Genomic DNA, 14,443 nt, shown 5'->3' on the forward strand with positions numbered 1-14,443 from the left:
GTGAACCAACACTCAGCCGCAATTGGCCCGATTGCGCTGGCTACCTGGGTAAGTTGCAAACCGGAAGTCTATAGCATCCGTGTTGGGAGTACGCTCTAAGCATAATGGGTAATTTCGCCACAAGTGAAAATCGTGGCTAATATTTAGAAAGAGTAGTATGCCATTTGGACCTCAACCTCTACCAGCACTGGGTAGGGTTGCACCAGCTGCATTCAGGGTTCTCACATAAGTTGGGACCTAAAGTTCACACTAAGGGCTTAGTAACTAGAAAGGATTGGAGCCTGTCACGCAAAACATGAGCTCATTGATATCATAAAATGATGGGCCGTTTACACGACAACGTTTTCAGCTAAAAACGGAAAACTTTTTATGCGTTTTGACTGTTCGTTTACACGACAACGGCGTTTTGGGGCATGAAAACGCAAACTTTTGAAAACGGTGCCGTTATCGTCTCCGTGTAAACATACAAAAACGAATTTGTGAAAACGATAACGTCATGCGCACGCGTATTACGTGTTCAGTCTATAGGCATGCGCGCGAGTACTTCAAAACAACGCGCGATATATTCAAAACTACAATGGCGGACTACAGGACTGTGTCTGTGCTGCTCAAGATTTTGAGTTTATTGACGCTTCTCCAGCAAAGTGTAGATTTACTGCATCACTACAACGACCAGCGATCGCCATCTTCATTGTTTGTATTCACCGCTCTGTGGAAGAATGCTTATGTGCGCAGGTGCGTAGTGTTTCTTTACAAAGTGACATCGCCAACTACTGGCCTGGCATGCATAATACAGCGTTTTTAGTCGTTTTAGCGGATTCGTATGAACGGGATCGTTGTCGTGTAAACGTTTATACGTAGGTTTACGTCCTACCTAATTTTAATTGTGCAACGCTCAATTATTCAGTAGAGCGTAAATTAATGCCCATTTACGCCACAACTAGGCTAAGTTGTAACGTACGCATAGCTAGCGCAACCGGCCCCCGGACAGCAGTGTACTAGGCTCCACTGCAGTAGAGGGCGCTACACACTCATTTATACTTCACTTACAAGTTCACTTCTTGGTTTACTCTGTTCCTTGGTGCTTTCACCGAATGTTCTAGTTCTCCGTCTACGATAGGAAGCTTTTTACAGTCAAACTTATAGAAAATGTCAAACCCAACACCCGTGGCCAAGCCTGGAAATCCAGACAACCCTCGAGTTTTCTTTGATGTAGATATCGGTGGCGAAACAGGTTAGGATCTTTTGTTTGTAATACAAGAAAGCTGAATGACTGCATGCTGCTGCTTTACTATTTGTCTCCACATGCCTCTAACTGCTCCACACTAAAATACCGAACTCAGACTTTGTCTGGGACACAAGTACAGTATTAAGATGTGCATTGTGAATGTTTATTTTTTGTCATTGCATGGTGTTTGTTTTTGCTGTACTTTACCCGGGTCAGTAATTCGTACTATTCAGTGCATTGTCTTGTGTCTATCACATATGCAACTTAAATTATTTATAGGTGGAAATCATATTAGTCCGTTTTTTTCTTTCTTTTTTCTTTTTGGGGGGGTAAATAATGCCACTTATTTGGGATGTCCTGAGGTGCTAAAGCACATACAGTTGAAGTCAGAAGTTTACATACACTTAGGCTGAAGTAATTAAAACTAATTTTTTAACCACTCCACAGATTTAATATTAGCACACTATAGTTTTGGCAGGTCGTTTAGGACATCTACTTTGTGCATGACACGGGTAATTTTTCAAACAGTTGTTTACAGACAGATTGTTTCACTTTTAATTGACTTTATCACAATTCTAGTGGGTCAGAAGTTTATATACACTAAGATAACTGTGCCTTTAAGCAGCTTGGAAAATTCCAGAAAATGATGTCAAGCCTTTAGACAGTTGGCCAATTAGCTTCTGATAGGATGTGTACTGAATGGGAGGTGTACCTGTGGATGTATGTTAAGGCTTACCTTCAAACTCAGTGCCTCTTTGCTTGACACCATGGGAAAATCAAAATAAATCAGCCAAGATCTCCACATTGTAGATGTCCACAAGTCTGGTTCATCCTTGGGAGAAATTTCCAAATGCCTGAAGGTTCCACGTTCATCTGTACAAACAATAGTATGCAAGTATAAACACCATGGGACCACGCAGCCATCATACTGCTCAGGAAGGAGATGCATTCTGTCTCCTAGAGATGAATGTAGTTTGGTGTGAAAAGTGCAAATCAATCCCAGAACAACAGCAAAGGACCTTGTGAAGTTGCTGTAGGAAACGTGTAGACAAGTATCTATATCCATAGTAAAACAAGTCCTATATCGACATCACCTGAAAGGCTGTTTAGCAAGGAAGAATCCACTGCTCCAAATGTCCTCTGGTCTAATGAAACAAAAATTGAACTGCTTGGCCATAATGACCATTGTAAGGTTTGGAGGAAAAAGGGTGAGGCTTGCAAGACGAAGAACACCATTACAACTGTGAAGCATGGCGGTGGCAGCATCATGTTGTGGGGGTGCTTTGCTGCAGGAGGGACTGGTGCACTTCACAAAATGGATGGCATCACGAGGAAGGAAAATTATGTGGATATATTGAAGCAACATCTCATGACATCAGCCAGGAAGTTAAAGCTCGGTCGCAAATGGGTCTTATAAATGGACAATGACCCCAAGCATACCACAAAAGTTGTGGCAAAATGGCTTAAGGACAACAAAGTCAAGGTATTGAAGTGGCCATCACAAAGCCCTGACCTCAATCCTATAGAAAATTTGTGGGCAGAACCGAAAAAGCGTATGTGAACAAGGAGGCCTACAAACCTGACTCGGTTACACCATTTCTGTCCAGAGGAATGGGCCAAAATTCCAGCAACTTATTTTGAGAAGCTTGTGGAAGGCTACACTAAATGTTTGACCCAAGTTAAACAATTTATAGGCCAAATACTAACAAAGTGTATGTAAACTTCTGACCCACTGGGAATGTAATGAAAGTAATAAAAGCTGAAATAAATCACTCTCTCTATTCTGACGTTTCACATTCTTAAAATAGTGATCCTAACTGACCTAAGACAGGGAATGTTTTCTAAGATTAAATGTCAGGAATTGTGAAAAATGAGTTTAAATGTATTTGGCTAAGGTGTATGTAAACTTCTGAGATCAACTGTATATGTGCTAATTTCTAAAATGAAAATCTGGCAATTTATTCACAATTATTCCAGGAGTTTCTTCACATTTTCCCTTTGTCATAAAAGCATTAACATCAGTAAACATTAGCAGTGGACTGGATGAATTGTTATATTTTGTGGCATTAGTTTAAGTTTGTCTCCCTCTAAAGCAGGGGTGCTCACATTTCATAATGCTATTACAGTAAGATCTACCATGCACAATTTAAATACACATTGTAGGCAGAGTTGTCATGATACCAACATTTCAGTAGTCAGAACCAATTCCAGTGAAATGTATTGATTCTCAATGCAAAAACTAATACTGACTAATTTGTTAATTGGGTAAACATTGTTTCAAGTTCAAGTAATTATTCAAGACATGGAAACAGTCATTAATAAAATAAGAACAAAGAAAAAAATTAGTAAAACAGTGCATAAAATGTCTAACACTAGTATCAAGTATTCAAGTAAACATTCTTACATTCTCATGGATTACATGTCTTCACTGTATGATTATAATACATTCATATTTTATTTTAAAGCTACTAAAGTTCTCCAGCCAAGAGCAATACATTTGTTCTTGTTATTGTTGTTAATTTTAATGTCACAGACTGTGGCAGGTCTATCAGGCTGCATTTACACTGCAAGTCCTCATGCACAGAACTTGAGACAATTTTTTTTATTTTATTTTTTTGTACCGGTGTTTACGCTTACTTCAGACAAAACTGACTGTGTTTCTATCAATACCTTGCTAAGACAGGCATTTTGAAATGTGTTTGACCTCACAGTCCCATATCCGCATTACGGGAGCGTTCACACAACACACACACACAAAAAGTGGCTGTCTGTCAGACAGTGTGAGTTTTTGAAACCTAGGATGACAGGGGAAGAGTAATTTACACTCACGAGGAAAGTGATACCTGATTGGACGATTCAGTATTATTTATCAGGAAAGCGCTACCTGATTGGTCAGAGAAACTATAGACCTACCCCTAATCGTAACCGTAACCAGTCAAGAAGAGCTTTCCTCATATATATATATATATAATGTGAATTAGTCTCCTGTGATCCTGCATTTTGGAAATCCACCTGCGTTGAATCCAAAAAGAGGAAATAAAAAGTGATTTTTAAGTAGTTTCTCTCTCTAATCCCTTTACCATTTGACCTGTTAATGAGATCGACGTAATGAGCACCCCTGCTCTAAAGCATTCTATCCTGTTTGATAAAATTACTGAAATCAGTATGATATTATTAAAATATAAAAAGGAGAGTTTATTAATTTAAACCTTTGAAACCAATCTGATTTTACAGCCTTCTTTAATTGTTTGTGTTTTTGTTGATTGCTTGTTTTCTCTCCAGTTGGCCGTATTGTGTTTGAGGTCTTTGCTGATGTTGTCCCTAAAACAGCAGAGAATTTCCGTGCTCTGTGTACCGGTGAGAAAGGGATCGGTCAAAGCACCGGGAAACCATTGCACTTCAAGGGCTGTCGTTTCCACCGGAGTGAGTATCCGGACCTACAGAAGACATGTTTCCACTGTCTTGGGAAAAATTAAAATGTCAGGGAATATTAAAATGGTGATTTCAAGGCCTGAAAAATGTATTGAAACGGGTAAAATCTTAAAGTAATAAAGTCATTGGAATTTCTATAGTGAATATAAAATATTTCGGTTGCTCTGCTTTAAAATATTGTATCAGCTAGATATTGCTCTTTGTGAAGAGTCAGCAATCTCTATAAAAAAATAAAAATAAAATAAAACTTTATCCGGTAATTTTGAATTACTGGAAAGATCATGGGAAAGTCATGGAAGCTCACTGGTCAAAAGTCTGGGAACCCTGAATGCAGGGATGCAAAGCTGTTTGAATTAAGAATGATAGATATGTCTAGATGTCCCTGTCACTTTACCTGTAAACGAGACAGAAGATGTCACTAATATATCTATTGCTTATTGTGTCCTTCAGTCATCAAGCAATTTATGATCCAGGGTGGTGATTTTTCCAATCAGAATGGAACTGGAGGGGAGAGCATCTATGGGGACAAGTTTGAGGATGAAAACTTTCATTATAAGGTAAAGATTTCTGTTAAGCTTTGTCTAGATAGTTCATCAAAATATGAAAATTCTGTCAGCATTTAGTCATTCCAAACCCAGATGTCATATATTGATGCTGCTCTGTTCTATACATGAAAGCATACAAGGACCAGGGGCAATCACGCTTCAAAAAGGGATGAAAAAGCATAATAAAAATTGTCCATATTTCTCATTCACTATATTACAAGTCTTCTGAAGCCATTCAGTAACTATGTGTGAGGAACAGACTAAAATTTAAAGGGCTAGTTCACCTGAAAAATGAACGTGTCACTTGACACCATGCGAGGTTCGGAAGTGTGAACGGCGAGCTCTGCGCACTTTGATAGTTTTAATACTTTTCATGTCATAAACCGGTGAGATTCAAACACCCTGATCCTTAACTGTTCTAGGAAGACAATATGTCAAAGAATTCAAAATCCTCGTGCTCTGGAGGCATTAAAAGACACTTACGTGCTCAAGCTGACACCCCCCAGAGGCCACGGACCAGGGAGTCAGTTTGGCCGGAGAAGTGAAGGAGATTCGGCAATGCTGGCGAAGGTCATTGCTGACTTGGAGGATCTTGCTGTAATACGTTGATCGATCACTGCCATGGAGACAAAATTCACTGTTTACAAGAGTGGCGGATGTCGAGAAACGGATTGATTATCCGGAGTCAAGGGAGAGGGAATTAGTTGCTAATCCGTTAGCGACCAAAGTAGATTTGGAGCACCTCTGGGAAAAGGTAGAAGACTTGGAGAATCGTAGCCGGTGCAATAACGTCCGAATTGTTGGAATTCCTGAAGACGAAGAAGGTCAGGATATGGTGAAATTTCTAGATGGGCTCTTTCCGAGTCTGCTCGACATAACGGGCCATAAGCTGGAAATCGAGCGAGCTCACAGGTTTCTGGCTCGGAGATCCACGGAGCGAGACAGACCAATTCTGGCCAAATTTCTGAGATCATCCGATAAAGATCTCGTGTTACGCGAGGAGTAAAGGAAGGCTTTCTTGGAAGAACCACAGCATTTTCTTGTTCCCAGACTTTGCGAATTTGATGAGAGAAACGTGATCGATTCAAGGAATGCAAGAAACTCTTACATCAATGGAAGGTCACTTTTGCACTGATGTTCCCGGCCAAATTGAGAATAGATGCTAAGGATGGCCGTAAAACATTTACATGCCCACAGCAAGCATTGTCCTTCATAAATTCAACGGAGTGAATAAGTCATTTGGTGATACTCATGTTGCAGCCGAGTGGGCCTGACTAACTGAACATTCACTTGACCATCCGAGGAAGCTGAGTTCTGCCTAGCAGCTGAAGTTGTTTTGTGTAGCAGCACCCCTTCAGGACAGTGTTGTGGATGAATCTGCACGTTCTTTGTGCTTATGCCTCCTATTGGTTGGAGTTTGTTTTGTGGAGTATTTCTTGCAGGACATTGGAGTGATTGGGTCATCTATTGAACTCATGTAGCAGTTGAATGGGCCGGCTCACTGAACATTCATTTGACTGTCTGAGGAAACTGAATGGCACTCTGATGCAGATCATTTAACTTTTTATCAGCAGCTCTGTCAAAACTGGTTATAAGTAAGCTTTCTGCTCAGTGTCACTGTTAACTAAATTTCCCTGTTGATAATACCATAGTTGTTGCCTAGTTTTTGTTGAATAATTAACTAAACATAAAACATTCAATTTTACTCTTTACTCTAGGCCTTCTACTGTATATAAGGTGGTCCTTAAGAGTGAGGCTTAATGTAAAACTGAAGTTGATCTGATAACTCAATGGTGTAATTAAACTTAAAGTGAAAGTTTTGGTTAGTTTGTCACCATTTCATTTAATAATTTTTATTCATTATTTTAATATAATGCATTGTTAAATGAAATATAATATAGTATCTAAATATGTTATATATTATATGTAAGTTCCTTCCTTTTTTTGTTGGATGTTGGAAATATTAGTTCTACTTCCACTTGTTGCCACTGGGAATGTAATAAGGGTGACACAGCGCATGTTTCTGGACTCTACATGTGCTACTGTTAATGCTGTTTGCTCAGCAATCATTTAATAAGGATGTTTGAATTATACCCCATATTGCATTCTGCATTATTATTATGATACTTGTGCCTGGCGGAGACTGAGATGCTGCTACCGCAGATGATACTAAAACCGTTTCAAGCAAGACGCGCCGGTTTAGTGTAAATAAAGCGCTAAGCGCATGTAAGCAAACGGAACTGAACTCTGAGCACTTCTGTTACTCTAAGCATGAGATGGAGTTGTGGTGCTGCTCTTTTTAGAACTGCTCTAAAAACACTGTAATAATTCTCTAACTTAATATAGACTGGACAGAGCAGTGCAAGTACATTTTGAAGTGAGCAGACTATTTATTTATTTAAATCGCAGCCCTTTGCGATTTAATAATCACACGCGGTCATATCGCGATATTGATTTTATTTTGATTAATTGTGCAGCCCTAATATATTCTTATCAGTTACTTACCACCATGCCATCTCAGATGTGTATGACTTTCTTCTGCTGAACACAAGGACTTTTAGAAGATTCTCAACTCTGTAGGTCCATACAATGCAAGTGAATGGTGACCAAAATTTTGAAGCTCCAAAAAGGAGATAAAGTCAGCATAAAAGTTATCCATATGACTCCAGGGGTTTAATCAATGCCTTCTGAAGCGATCCAGTGGTATTGGGTGAGAACAGACTAAAAATATAACTTCTTTTTCACTATAAATCTTGATATCAGCAGTCTCCTTGGTAATTATGACTTCAACTCTATTGCCATCTAACACTCCTCAAATGCATCAAGCACAAGGAAGCGTAATAGAGCTTGAAATCATGATTGCCAGAGACTGCTGATGTCAATATAATAAAAAAGTGATTTTTTTTTAAATTATTTGGTATGATTTTATATATTTTATTTAAGATTTATATTTTGGTCTGTTCTCACCCAAAACTGATTCGATCGCTTCAGAAAACATGGATTAAACCACTGGAGATGTATGGATTACTTTTATGCTGCCTTTATTTGATTTTTGGAGCTTCAAAGGTCTGGTCACCATTCACTTGCATTGCATGGACCTACAGAGCTGAGATATTCTTCAAAAAATCTTTGTTTGTGTTCAGCAGAAGAAAGTCATACACATCTGGCATGGCATGAGGGTGAGTAAATTAGGAGAGAATTTTCATATTTGGGTGAACTATCCTTTTAATTAATCAAAAAGTTATCAGTCTGTTTACGTAATTGTTCAAAAATTGCTCCGATATTAAAAAGCCAAACACACCACTTGATACATCTCCCTGAGGCATCCACTAATTTCCTGCTGTCTGCTTTGAGGAACAAATGAGGGATAGATAAACCTTCTGTTTTTCTTGTTTAATGAAGTGGTGCTTTATTTATCTGGTTGTATCTCACTCTGGTTTCCCCCCAGCATGACAGAGAGGGGCTGCTCAGCATGGCGAACGCCGGCCCCAACACAAATGGCTCCCAGTTCTTTATAACTACTGTTCCCACGCCACACTTGGATGGAAAACACGTGGTCTTTGGCCAGGTGCTGAAGGGAATGGGGGTGGTGAAGATGCTGGAGGAGATGGAAACTAAGGAAGATAATCCTGTCGAGGTGAACATATTTAATGCGAGTTTTTTTTGTTGTTGTTTTTTTTAGTTGTTTTTTTTTAACTCTTTAAACCCCATCAAACTGCTTGACAAATGCAATTTTCTGTCATCTGCTAACATATTTGCTATTGAAACAGGATGTTTGCAGTGGACATTTAAAGGCCCTTTCCTTTTATTTTCTTCTTTTTTTAAATATCCAATAGACTTTCCCAGAGAAAATACTTTAATGTTTAAATGGTTAAATGAGCTAAAAGTGAATTTTGTCGACGTTTAGAAGTACACTATCATAAAGATGGCCTCCAAATAAACACACAATGGACTAAATTTGATTTAGTGGTGATATATACATCAGTGTCATCTGTGACTTTAATATTCACGCTCAGAAATTTGAAATGACAGAGACTTAAACTGGTTTTGAAGGACAGGTGGGTGTCAGATCTTTCTTTTACAGGCATTAATCACCCTAATCAAGATTTAACTGTCATGGAATTTAGTCTGTCACCTGTTCTGCACAGGTGAGCCAGCTGAGTATGATGAATTAGTTGTTTCAAAATAGAAGACATTGTATGGTCCATTGAGAACAATTATTACTCTGAAGATAAAAATGAAGAGATATTTTTATATCTACAGCGTGTGATTGAATATTTAGATTGATCATAACTCATTTCTGTCTCTCTCTCAGCCCTGCATCATTGCTGAATGTGGAGAGCATAAAGCGGGAGACGATTGGGGAATCGCCCCTAATGATGGCTCAGGAGACACATACTCAGACTTTCCTGAAGACTTTGACCTGGACTTTAAAAATGTAATTTTCGCTCTGCACCTTTCCATATATACCCCTATATAGGGCTGGGCAATATATTATTTAGCTTGAAATCTGATATGCATCTTGATAGTTAGGTATTTGTTCTGTACAGGGGTGACACATTTTTATTTTTCAATCAGAGAAACCACCTCGTGCAACAGCCATTGTTGCCAAGTACATTAAAAATGTTTCATTTAAGAACAAGCCCCCCCCCCCAAAAAAAATCCAGTTTGAAATAATCAAGGCATGTTTTCCACAGGTTATCACTAAATAAACAAGGAATAAAGATATTTAGGCATTTTCATTTATATGCACCGATATAACTGCAATATTTATCTACATATAATACACTGATGGGCAAAAGTTTGGAATAATGTACAGATTTGACTCTTATGGAAAGAAATAGTAAGGACATTAATAATGTGAAAAATTACTATTACAATTTGAAAAAAATGTTCAGAACTTCTTAAACTACTTCAAAGAGTTCTCATCAAAAAATCCTCCACGTGCAGCAATGACATCTTTGCAGATCCTTGTTATTCTAGCTGTCAGTTTGTCCAGATACTCAGGTGACATTTCACCCCACGCTTCCTGTAGCACTTGCCATAGATGTGGCTGTCTTGTCGGGCACCTCTCACACACCTTACAGTCTAGCTGATCCCACAAAAGCTCAATGGGGTTAAGATCCATAACACTCTTTTCCAATTATCTGTTGTCCAATGTCTGTTTCTTTGCCCACACTAACCTTTTCTTTTGTTTTCTGTTTTAAAAGTGGCTTTTTCTTTGCAATTCTTCCCATAAGGCCTGCACCCTTGAGTCTTCTTTTTACTGTTGTACATGAAACTGCTGTTGAGTGGGAAGAATTCAATGAAGCTGTCAGCTGAGGACATGTGAGGCGTCTATTTCTCAAACTAGAGACTCTGATGTACTTATCCTCTTGTTTAGTTGTACATCTGGCCTTCCACATCTCTTTCTGTCCTTGTTAGAGCCAGTTGTCCTTTGTCTTTGAAGACTGTAGTGGACACCTTTGAATGAAATCTTCAGTTTTTTGGCAATTTCAAGCATTGTATAGCTTTCATTCCTCAAAACAATGATTGACTGATGAGTTTCTAGAGAAAGCTGTTTCTTTTTTGCCATTTTTGACCTAATATTGACCTTAAGACATGCCAGTATATTGCATACTGTGGCAACTTAAAAACAAACACAAAGACAATGTTAAGCTTTATTTAACGAACCAAATAGCTTCCAGCTGTGTTTGATATAATGGCAAGTGATTTTCTAGTAATAAATTAGCAATTTAGCATGATTACTCAAGGATAAGGTGTTGGAGTGATGGCTGCTGGAAATGGGACCTGTCTAGATTTGATCAAAAATGACTTTTTTCAAATAGTGATGGTACTGTTTTTTACATCAGTAATGTCCTGACTATACTTTGATCAGTTGAATGCCACTTTGGTGAATTAAAGTAAAACATATGAAAAATGCTAAGTGGAGATTTCCATTAACAATTGTAAATGATGATGCAAACAAATAATTCAGATTTTTTTACATTGATTATATAAAACTGACAGGTGGATAGTCCAAATATATGCATGTTAAGTGAACTGAAAATTCTAAATTGCCCATAGGTGTGAGTGTTGGTGTGTATGTTTGTGTGTCTTAGCCCTGTGATGGACTGGCCACCTGTCCAGGGTGTTTCCCTGCCTTCGGCCTGAGACAGCTGGGATAGGCTCCAGCACTATAAGGACAAGCTGCTATAGAAGATGGATGGATGGATGAGAGTTGGATTGAAATTAAATTAATTTAACTTAGCAACTCTATTGCCATTTTTTACACTGAAGTTTAAATAAGTTTTGAGACAATGAAGTATTAAAACTAATCTAGTGACAGTTTTTTGGAAACTTAATGGCCAACTAAAAAGTGCATTAAAATCATTGTGATATTCATGGTGTTGCTTCAAAGAATAGTTCACCCAAATATGAAAATGCTCTCATCATTTTCTCACCCTTACACCATACCAGATGTGATTGACTTTCTTCTGCTGAACACAAATGAAGATTTTTTCATTCTGTAGGTCATGCAAGTGAATGGTGACCAGACCTTTCAAACTCCAAAAATCACAAAGGCAGTATAACATTTATCCATATGACTCCAGTGGTCACATCCATATCTTCAGAAGCGATTTGATAGGTGTGAGTGAGAAAATTTAAGTACTTTTTTATTTCTATAAATTTCCACTTTCAGAATGTGAAAGTAGAGATTTATAGAAAATAATTATTGAAATATTGATCCGTTTCTCACCCAAGGTGCTTGAATCACTTCAGAAGACATTGTTTTAACCACTAGAGTCATATGAATTACTTATATGCTGTCTTTATGTGATTTTTGGAGCTTCAAAGTTCTGGTCACCATTCATTTGCATTGCATGGACCTAAAGAGCTGAGATATTCTTCTAAAGATCTTTGTGATCAGCAGAAGAAAGTCAATCACATCTGGGATGGCTTGAGGGTGAGTAAATGAGAATTAAAAATTTTGGTTGAACTATCCATTTGATTTCATATAACGAAAATAAAATAAATGAATATTCAATATATTGCCTAGCCCTAACCACCCATTATTACAGATTATACTGTCTTTGTACCACGAACATTTTTCCCATGTGCTTGGGAAAAAAACAAACAAAAAAAATCAATTTTATGCTTTCAACCTTAATTTATTTTGTTTTTCTCTTTCTAGACAGATAAAGTCTTGTCTGTGGCAGAGGATATCAAAAACATTGGAAATCACTTTTTCAAGGAGCAGAACTGGCAGTCTGCCATCAAGAAGTATTCAAAAGCTCTCAGGTGAACACTTGACGAGTCTGCCATTAAATCAAATTATTGCATTACGCTTTCACTATGACATTAGAGAGAGGGCTTAAATTCAACTTGTCAAACCTTTTTAAGTGTGCAGTGATAGCCGAGTTTTGTTCCTCAGAATTTCTCTCGTGTCATCTTGACATTCCCAAGTGTTCGGAATATGTAATCAAAAGCAAATGTTGCCACACAACATTTACAACTCAAGTCATATCGCCATACATTACTCGAACCCAGCAGTGTCACTAAAGGCTATTTTGGTCCACAGGTATTTAAAGTTATGTGGCAACACCTTAGACGATGATAGTGCCCAAAAGAAGCTGGAGCCCACAGCTTTGAGCTGCATACTCAATACAGCTGCCTGTAAACTCAAACTGAAACTCTGGCAAGATGCGATCGAGAGCTGTGATGAGGTAACTTGGGACCTACTGACATTTGAGCTGACTGAACAGTGTCCAGTTGCTTCTGTAGAGTAGGGTAGAGGGTATAAAAAGCTGTTTTCTTTGAAGAGGTTTGGTGCAACTGGCACCAGGCCTCAAAGATGTTTCACAACAGCATATACGAGTCATTCAGCACCCTTGAAATAACCTTGGCAGAGTCACTGCCATTTATAGTACACCAGACACACTGTCTCTATCAAGGAAACAGTTGGCATTAAACTGCCATTTTGTCCTGGTTTGTGGCGTGATTGTGATGTTTGATGTATTGTAACATAGTTATGTTTTCTTTTTAGGCCCTGGAGCTCAACCAGATAAACACTAAAGCGTTGTTCAGGAGAGCCCAGGCCTGGCAAGGACTGAAAGAATTCAACAAGGCCATGGTATCAACTCCACTCAAACAGAAACACACATTTCGCCATTTGTTACGTCTTGTTTAGTGAAACTAAATTATATTATATATATATATATATATATATCAGGATTGGTTGACTAACAGAAATGCTACTTTGCTTGTACTGTTAATAATGTAAAGGTGTCTCATTTGCTAACATTAAATTGCTTTATTTATTCACCCTGCTCTCTAAATATCAGTATTGGTCATCGATAAATCCATATGTGTGAACCACTAGTTTCATGAGGTAATTGGTGATTATCCAGCCCCATCATTGGACTTCTGATTACAGATGAGGCCCCATCTTGCACAAAAATTAGGAAAGACAAAAACAGCACAGTATGAAGGTCACATTTTAAATCTGACATCTCAAAACAGAATCGGTCCAGTTGTGCAACAAACGGAACTTACATCGCACAAAGATAAAGAAATCTGAACGTGTATTTTGACAAATCAATCTTACAAAAATAGAAAATTGCTTTATATAGCTGACTTTTTGACTTTGAGAGCATCTTTTCTCTTATTAAACTACAGATCGACCTGAAGAAAGCACAGGAGATCGCACCAGATGACAAAGGTAAACCAGCTCTTTCCAAATCCCTGTTTTGGTCGAAACACAATCAGGCCCGTTAGCGTGACTCTATTTGTTAGGAGGTTTTCTGATGTTAACCTTTTCTTTTTCTTGCTTCAAGCGATCGGAAATGAAATGCAGAAAGTAAAGCAGCAAGTCAAGGAAGAGAAGGAGAAAGAAAAGAAGATTTATGCCAAAATGTTTGCATAAGGAAACAGCAGTGACCTCACTCTACACCGACCTACTTGCACTTGTTCACTCACATTGCACATCATTCTATTTAGTGATTTAAGACTAGAGACCAATGGGGGAAAAAAAAGCCTTGGAGTTTCTAGTATAATGTAAAAGCAAAATGTGCATTTTGGAAAGAGATACTTATCTGTGCTGTTTTGTCTGTGAGCGATATAAGGAACAACATTTCAATGCATTTTAGTGAACCAATCTGAAGGTATTGACTACTGTGCAAGGTTCAACTTAGTTTTAAGAAATGGGTTGACGTTTAACTATGCCTTGGATTATTTTTTTGTCTCTGGGTTTATTGGT

At 38.2% G+C, this 14,443-nt stretch overlaps 1 protein-coding gene across 3 annotated transcripts; it reads left to right on the forward strand.

Annotated features, from left to right (window-relative positions):
• The first annotated feature begins 1,047 nt into the window (after positions 1-1,047).
• On the forward strand, positions 1,048-14,170 carry LOC127413046 (peptidyl-prolyl cis-trans isomerase D-like). 3 transcript variants are annotated; one of them, XM_051649871.1, is made up of 10 exons: positions 1,051-1,234; positions 4,511-4,651; positions 5,111-5,217; positions 8,654-8,842; positions 9,521-9,643; positions 12,380-12,486; positions 12,767-12,911; positions 13,232-13,318; positions 13,864-13,906; positions 14,022-14,170. In XM_051649871.1, the coding sequence occupies exons 1-10, from the start codon at positions 1,150-1,152 to the stop codon at positions 14,108-14,110; spliced, it is 1,116 nt and encodes a 371-aa protein (XP_051505831.1). In that variant the 5' UTR covers positions 1,051-1,149; the 3' UTR covers positions 14,111-14,170. The 3 variants fall into 3 exon arrangements, 2 of the variants coding, with proteins under 2 accessions (XP_051505832.1, XP_051505831.1); XR_007892528.1 differs by lacking the exon at positions 12,767-12,911 and having other exon boundaries at positions 1,049-1,234; positions 14,022-14,126; XM_051649872.1 differs by lacking the exons at positions 12,380-12,486; positions 12,767-12,911; positions 13,232-13,318; positions 13,864-13,906; positions 14,022-14,170 and adding an exon at positions 9,275-9,353 and having other exon boundaries at positions 1,048-1,234.
• Positions 14,171-14,443: the final 273 nt, after the last annotated feature.

This window comes from Myxocyprinus asiaticus, chromosome 22 (genome assembly GCF_019703515.2).
Source record: "Myxocyprinus asiaticus isolate MX2 ecotype Aquarium Trade chromosome 22, UBuf_Myxa_2, whole genome shotgun sequence".
NCBI classification, from domain to species: Eukaryota; Metazoa; Chordata; class Actinopteri; order Cypriniformes; family Catostomidae; genus Myxocyprinus; species Myxocyprinus asiaticus.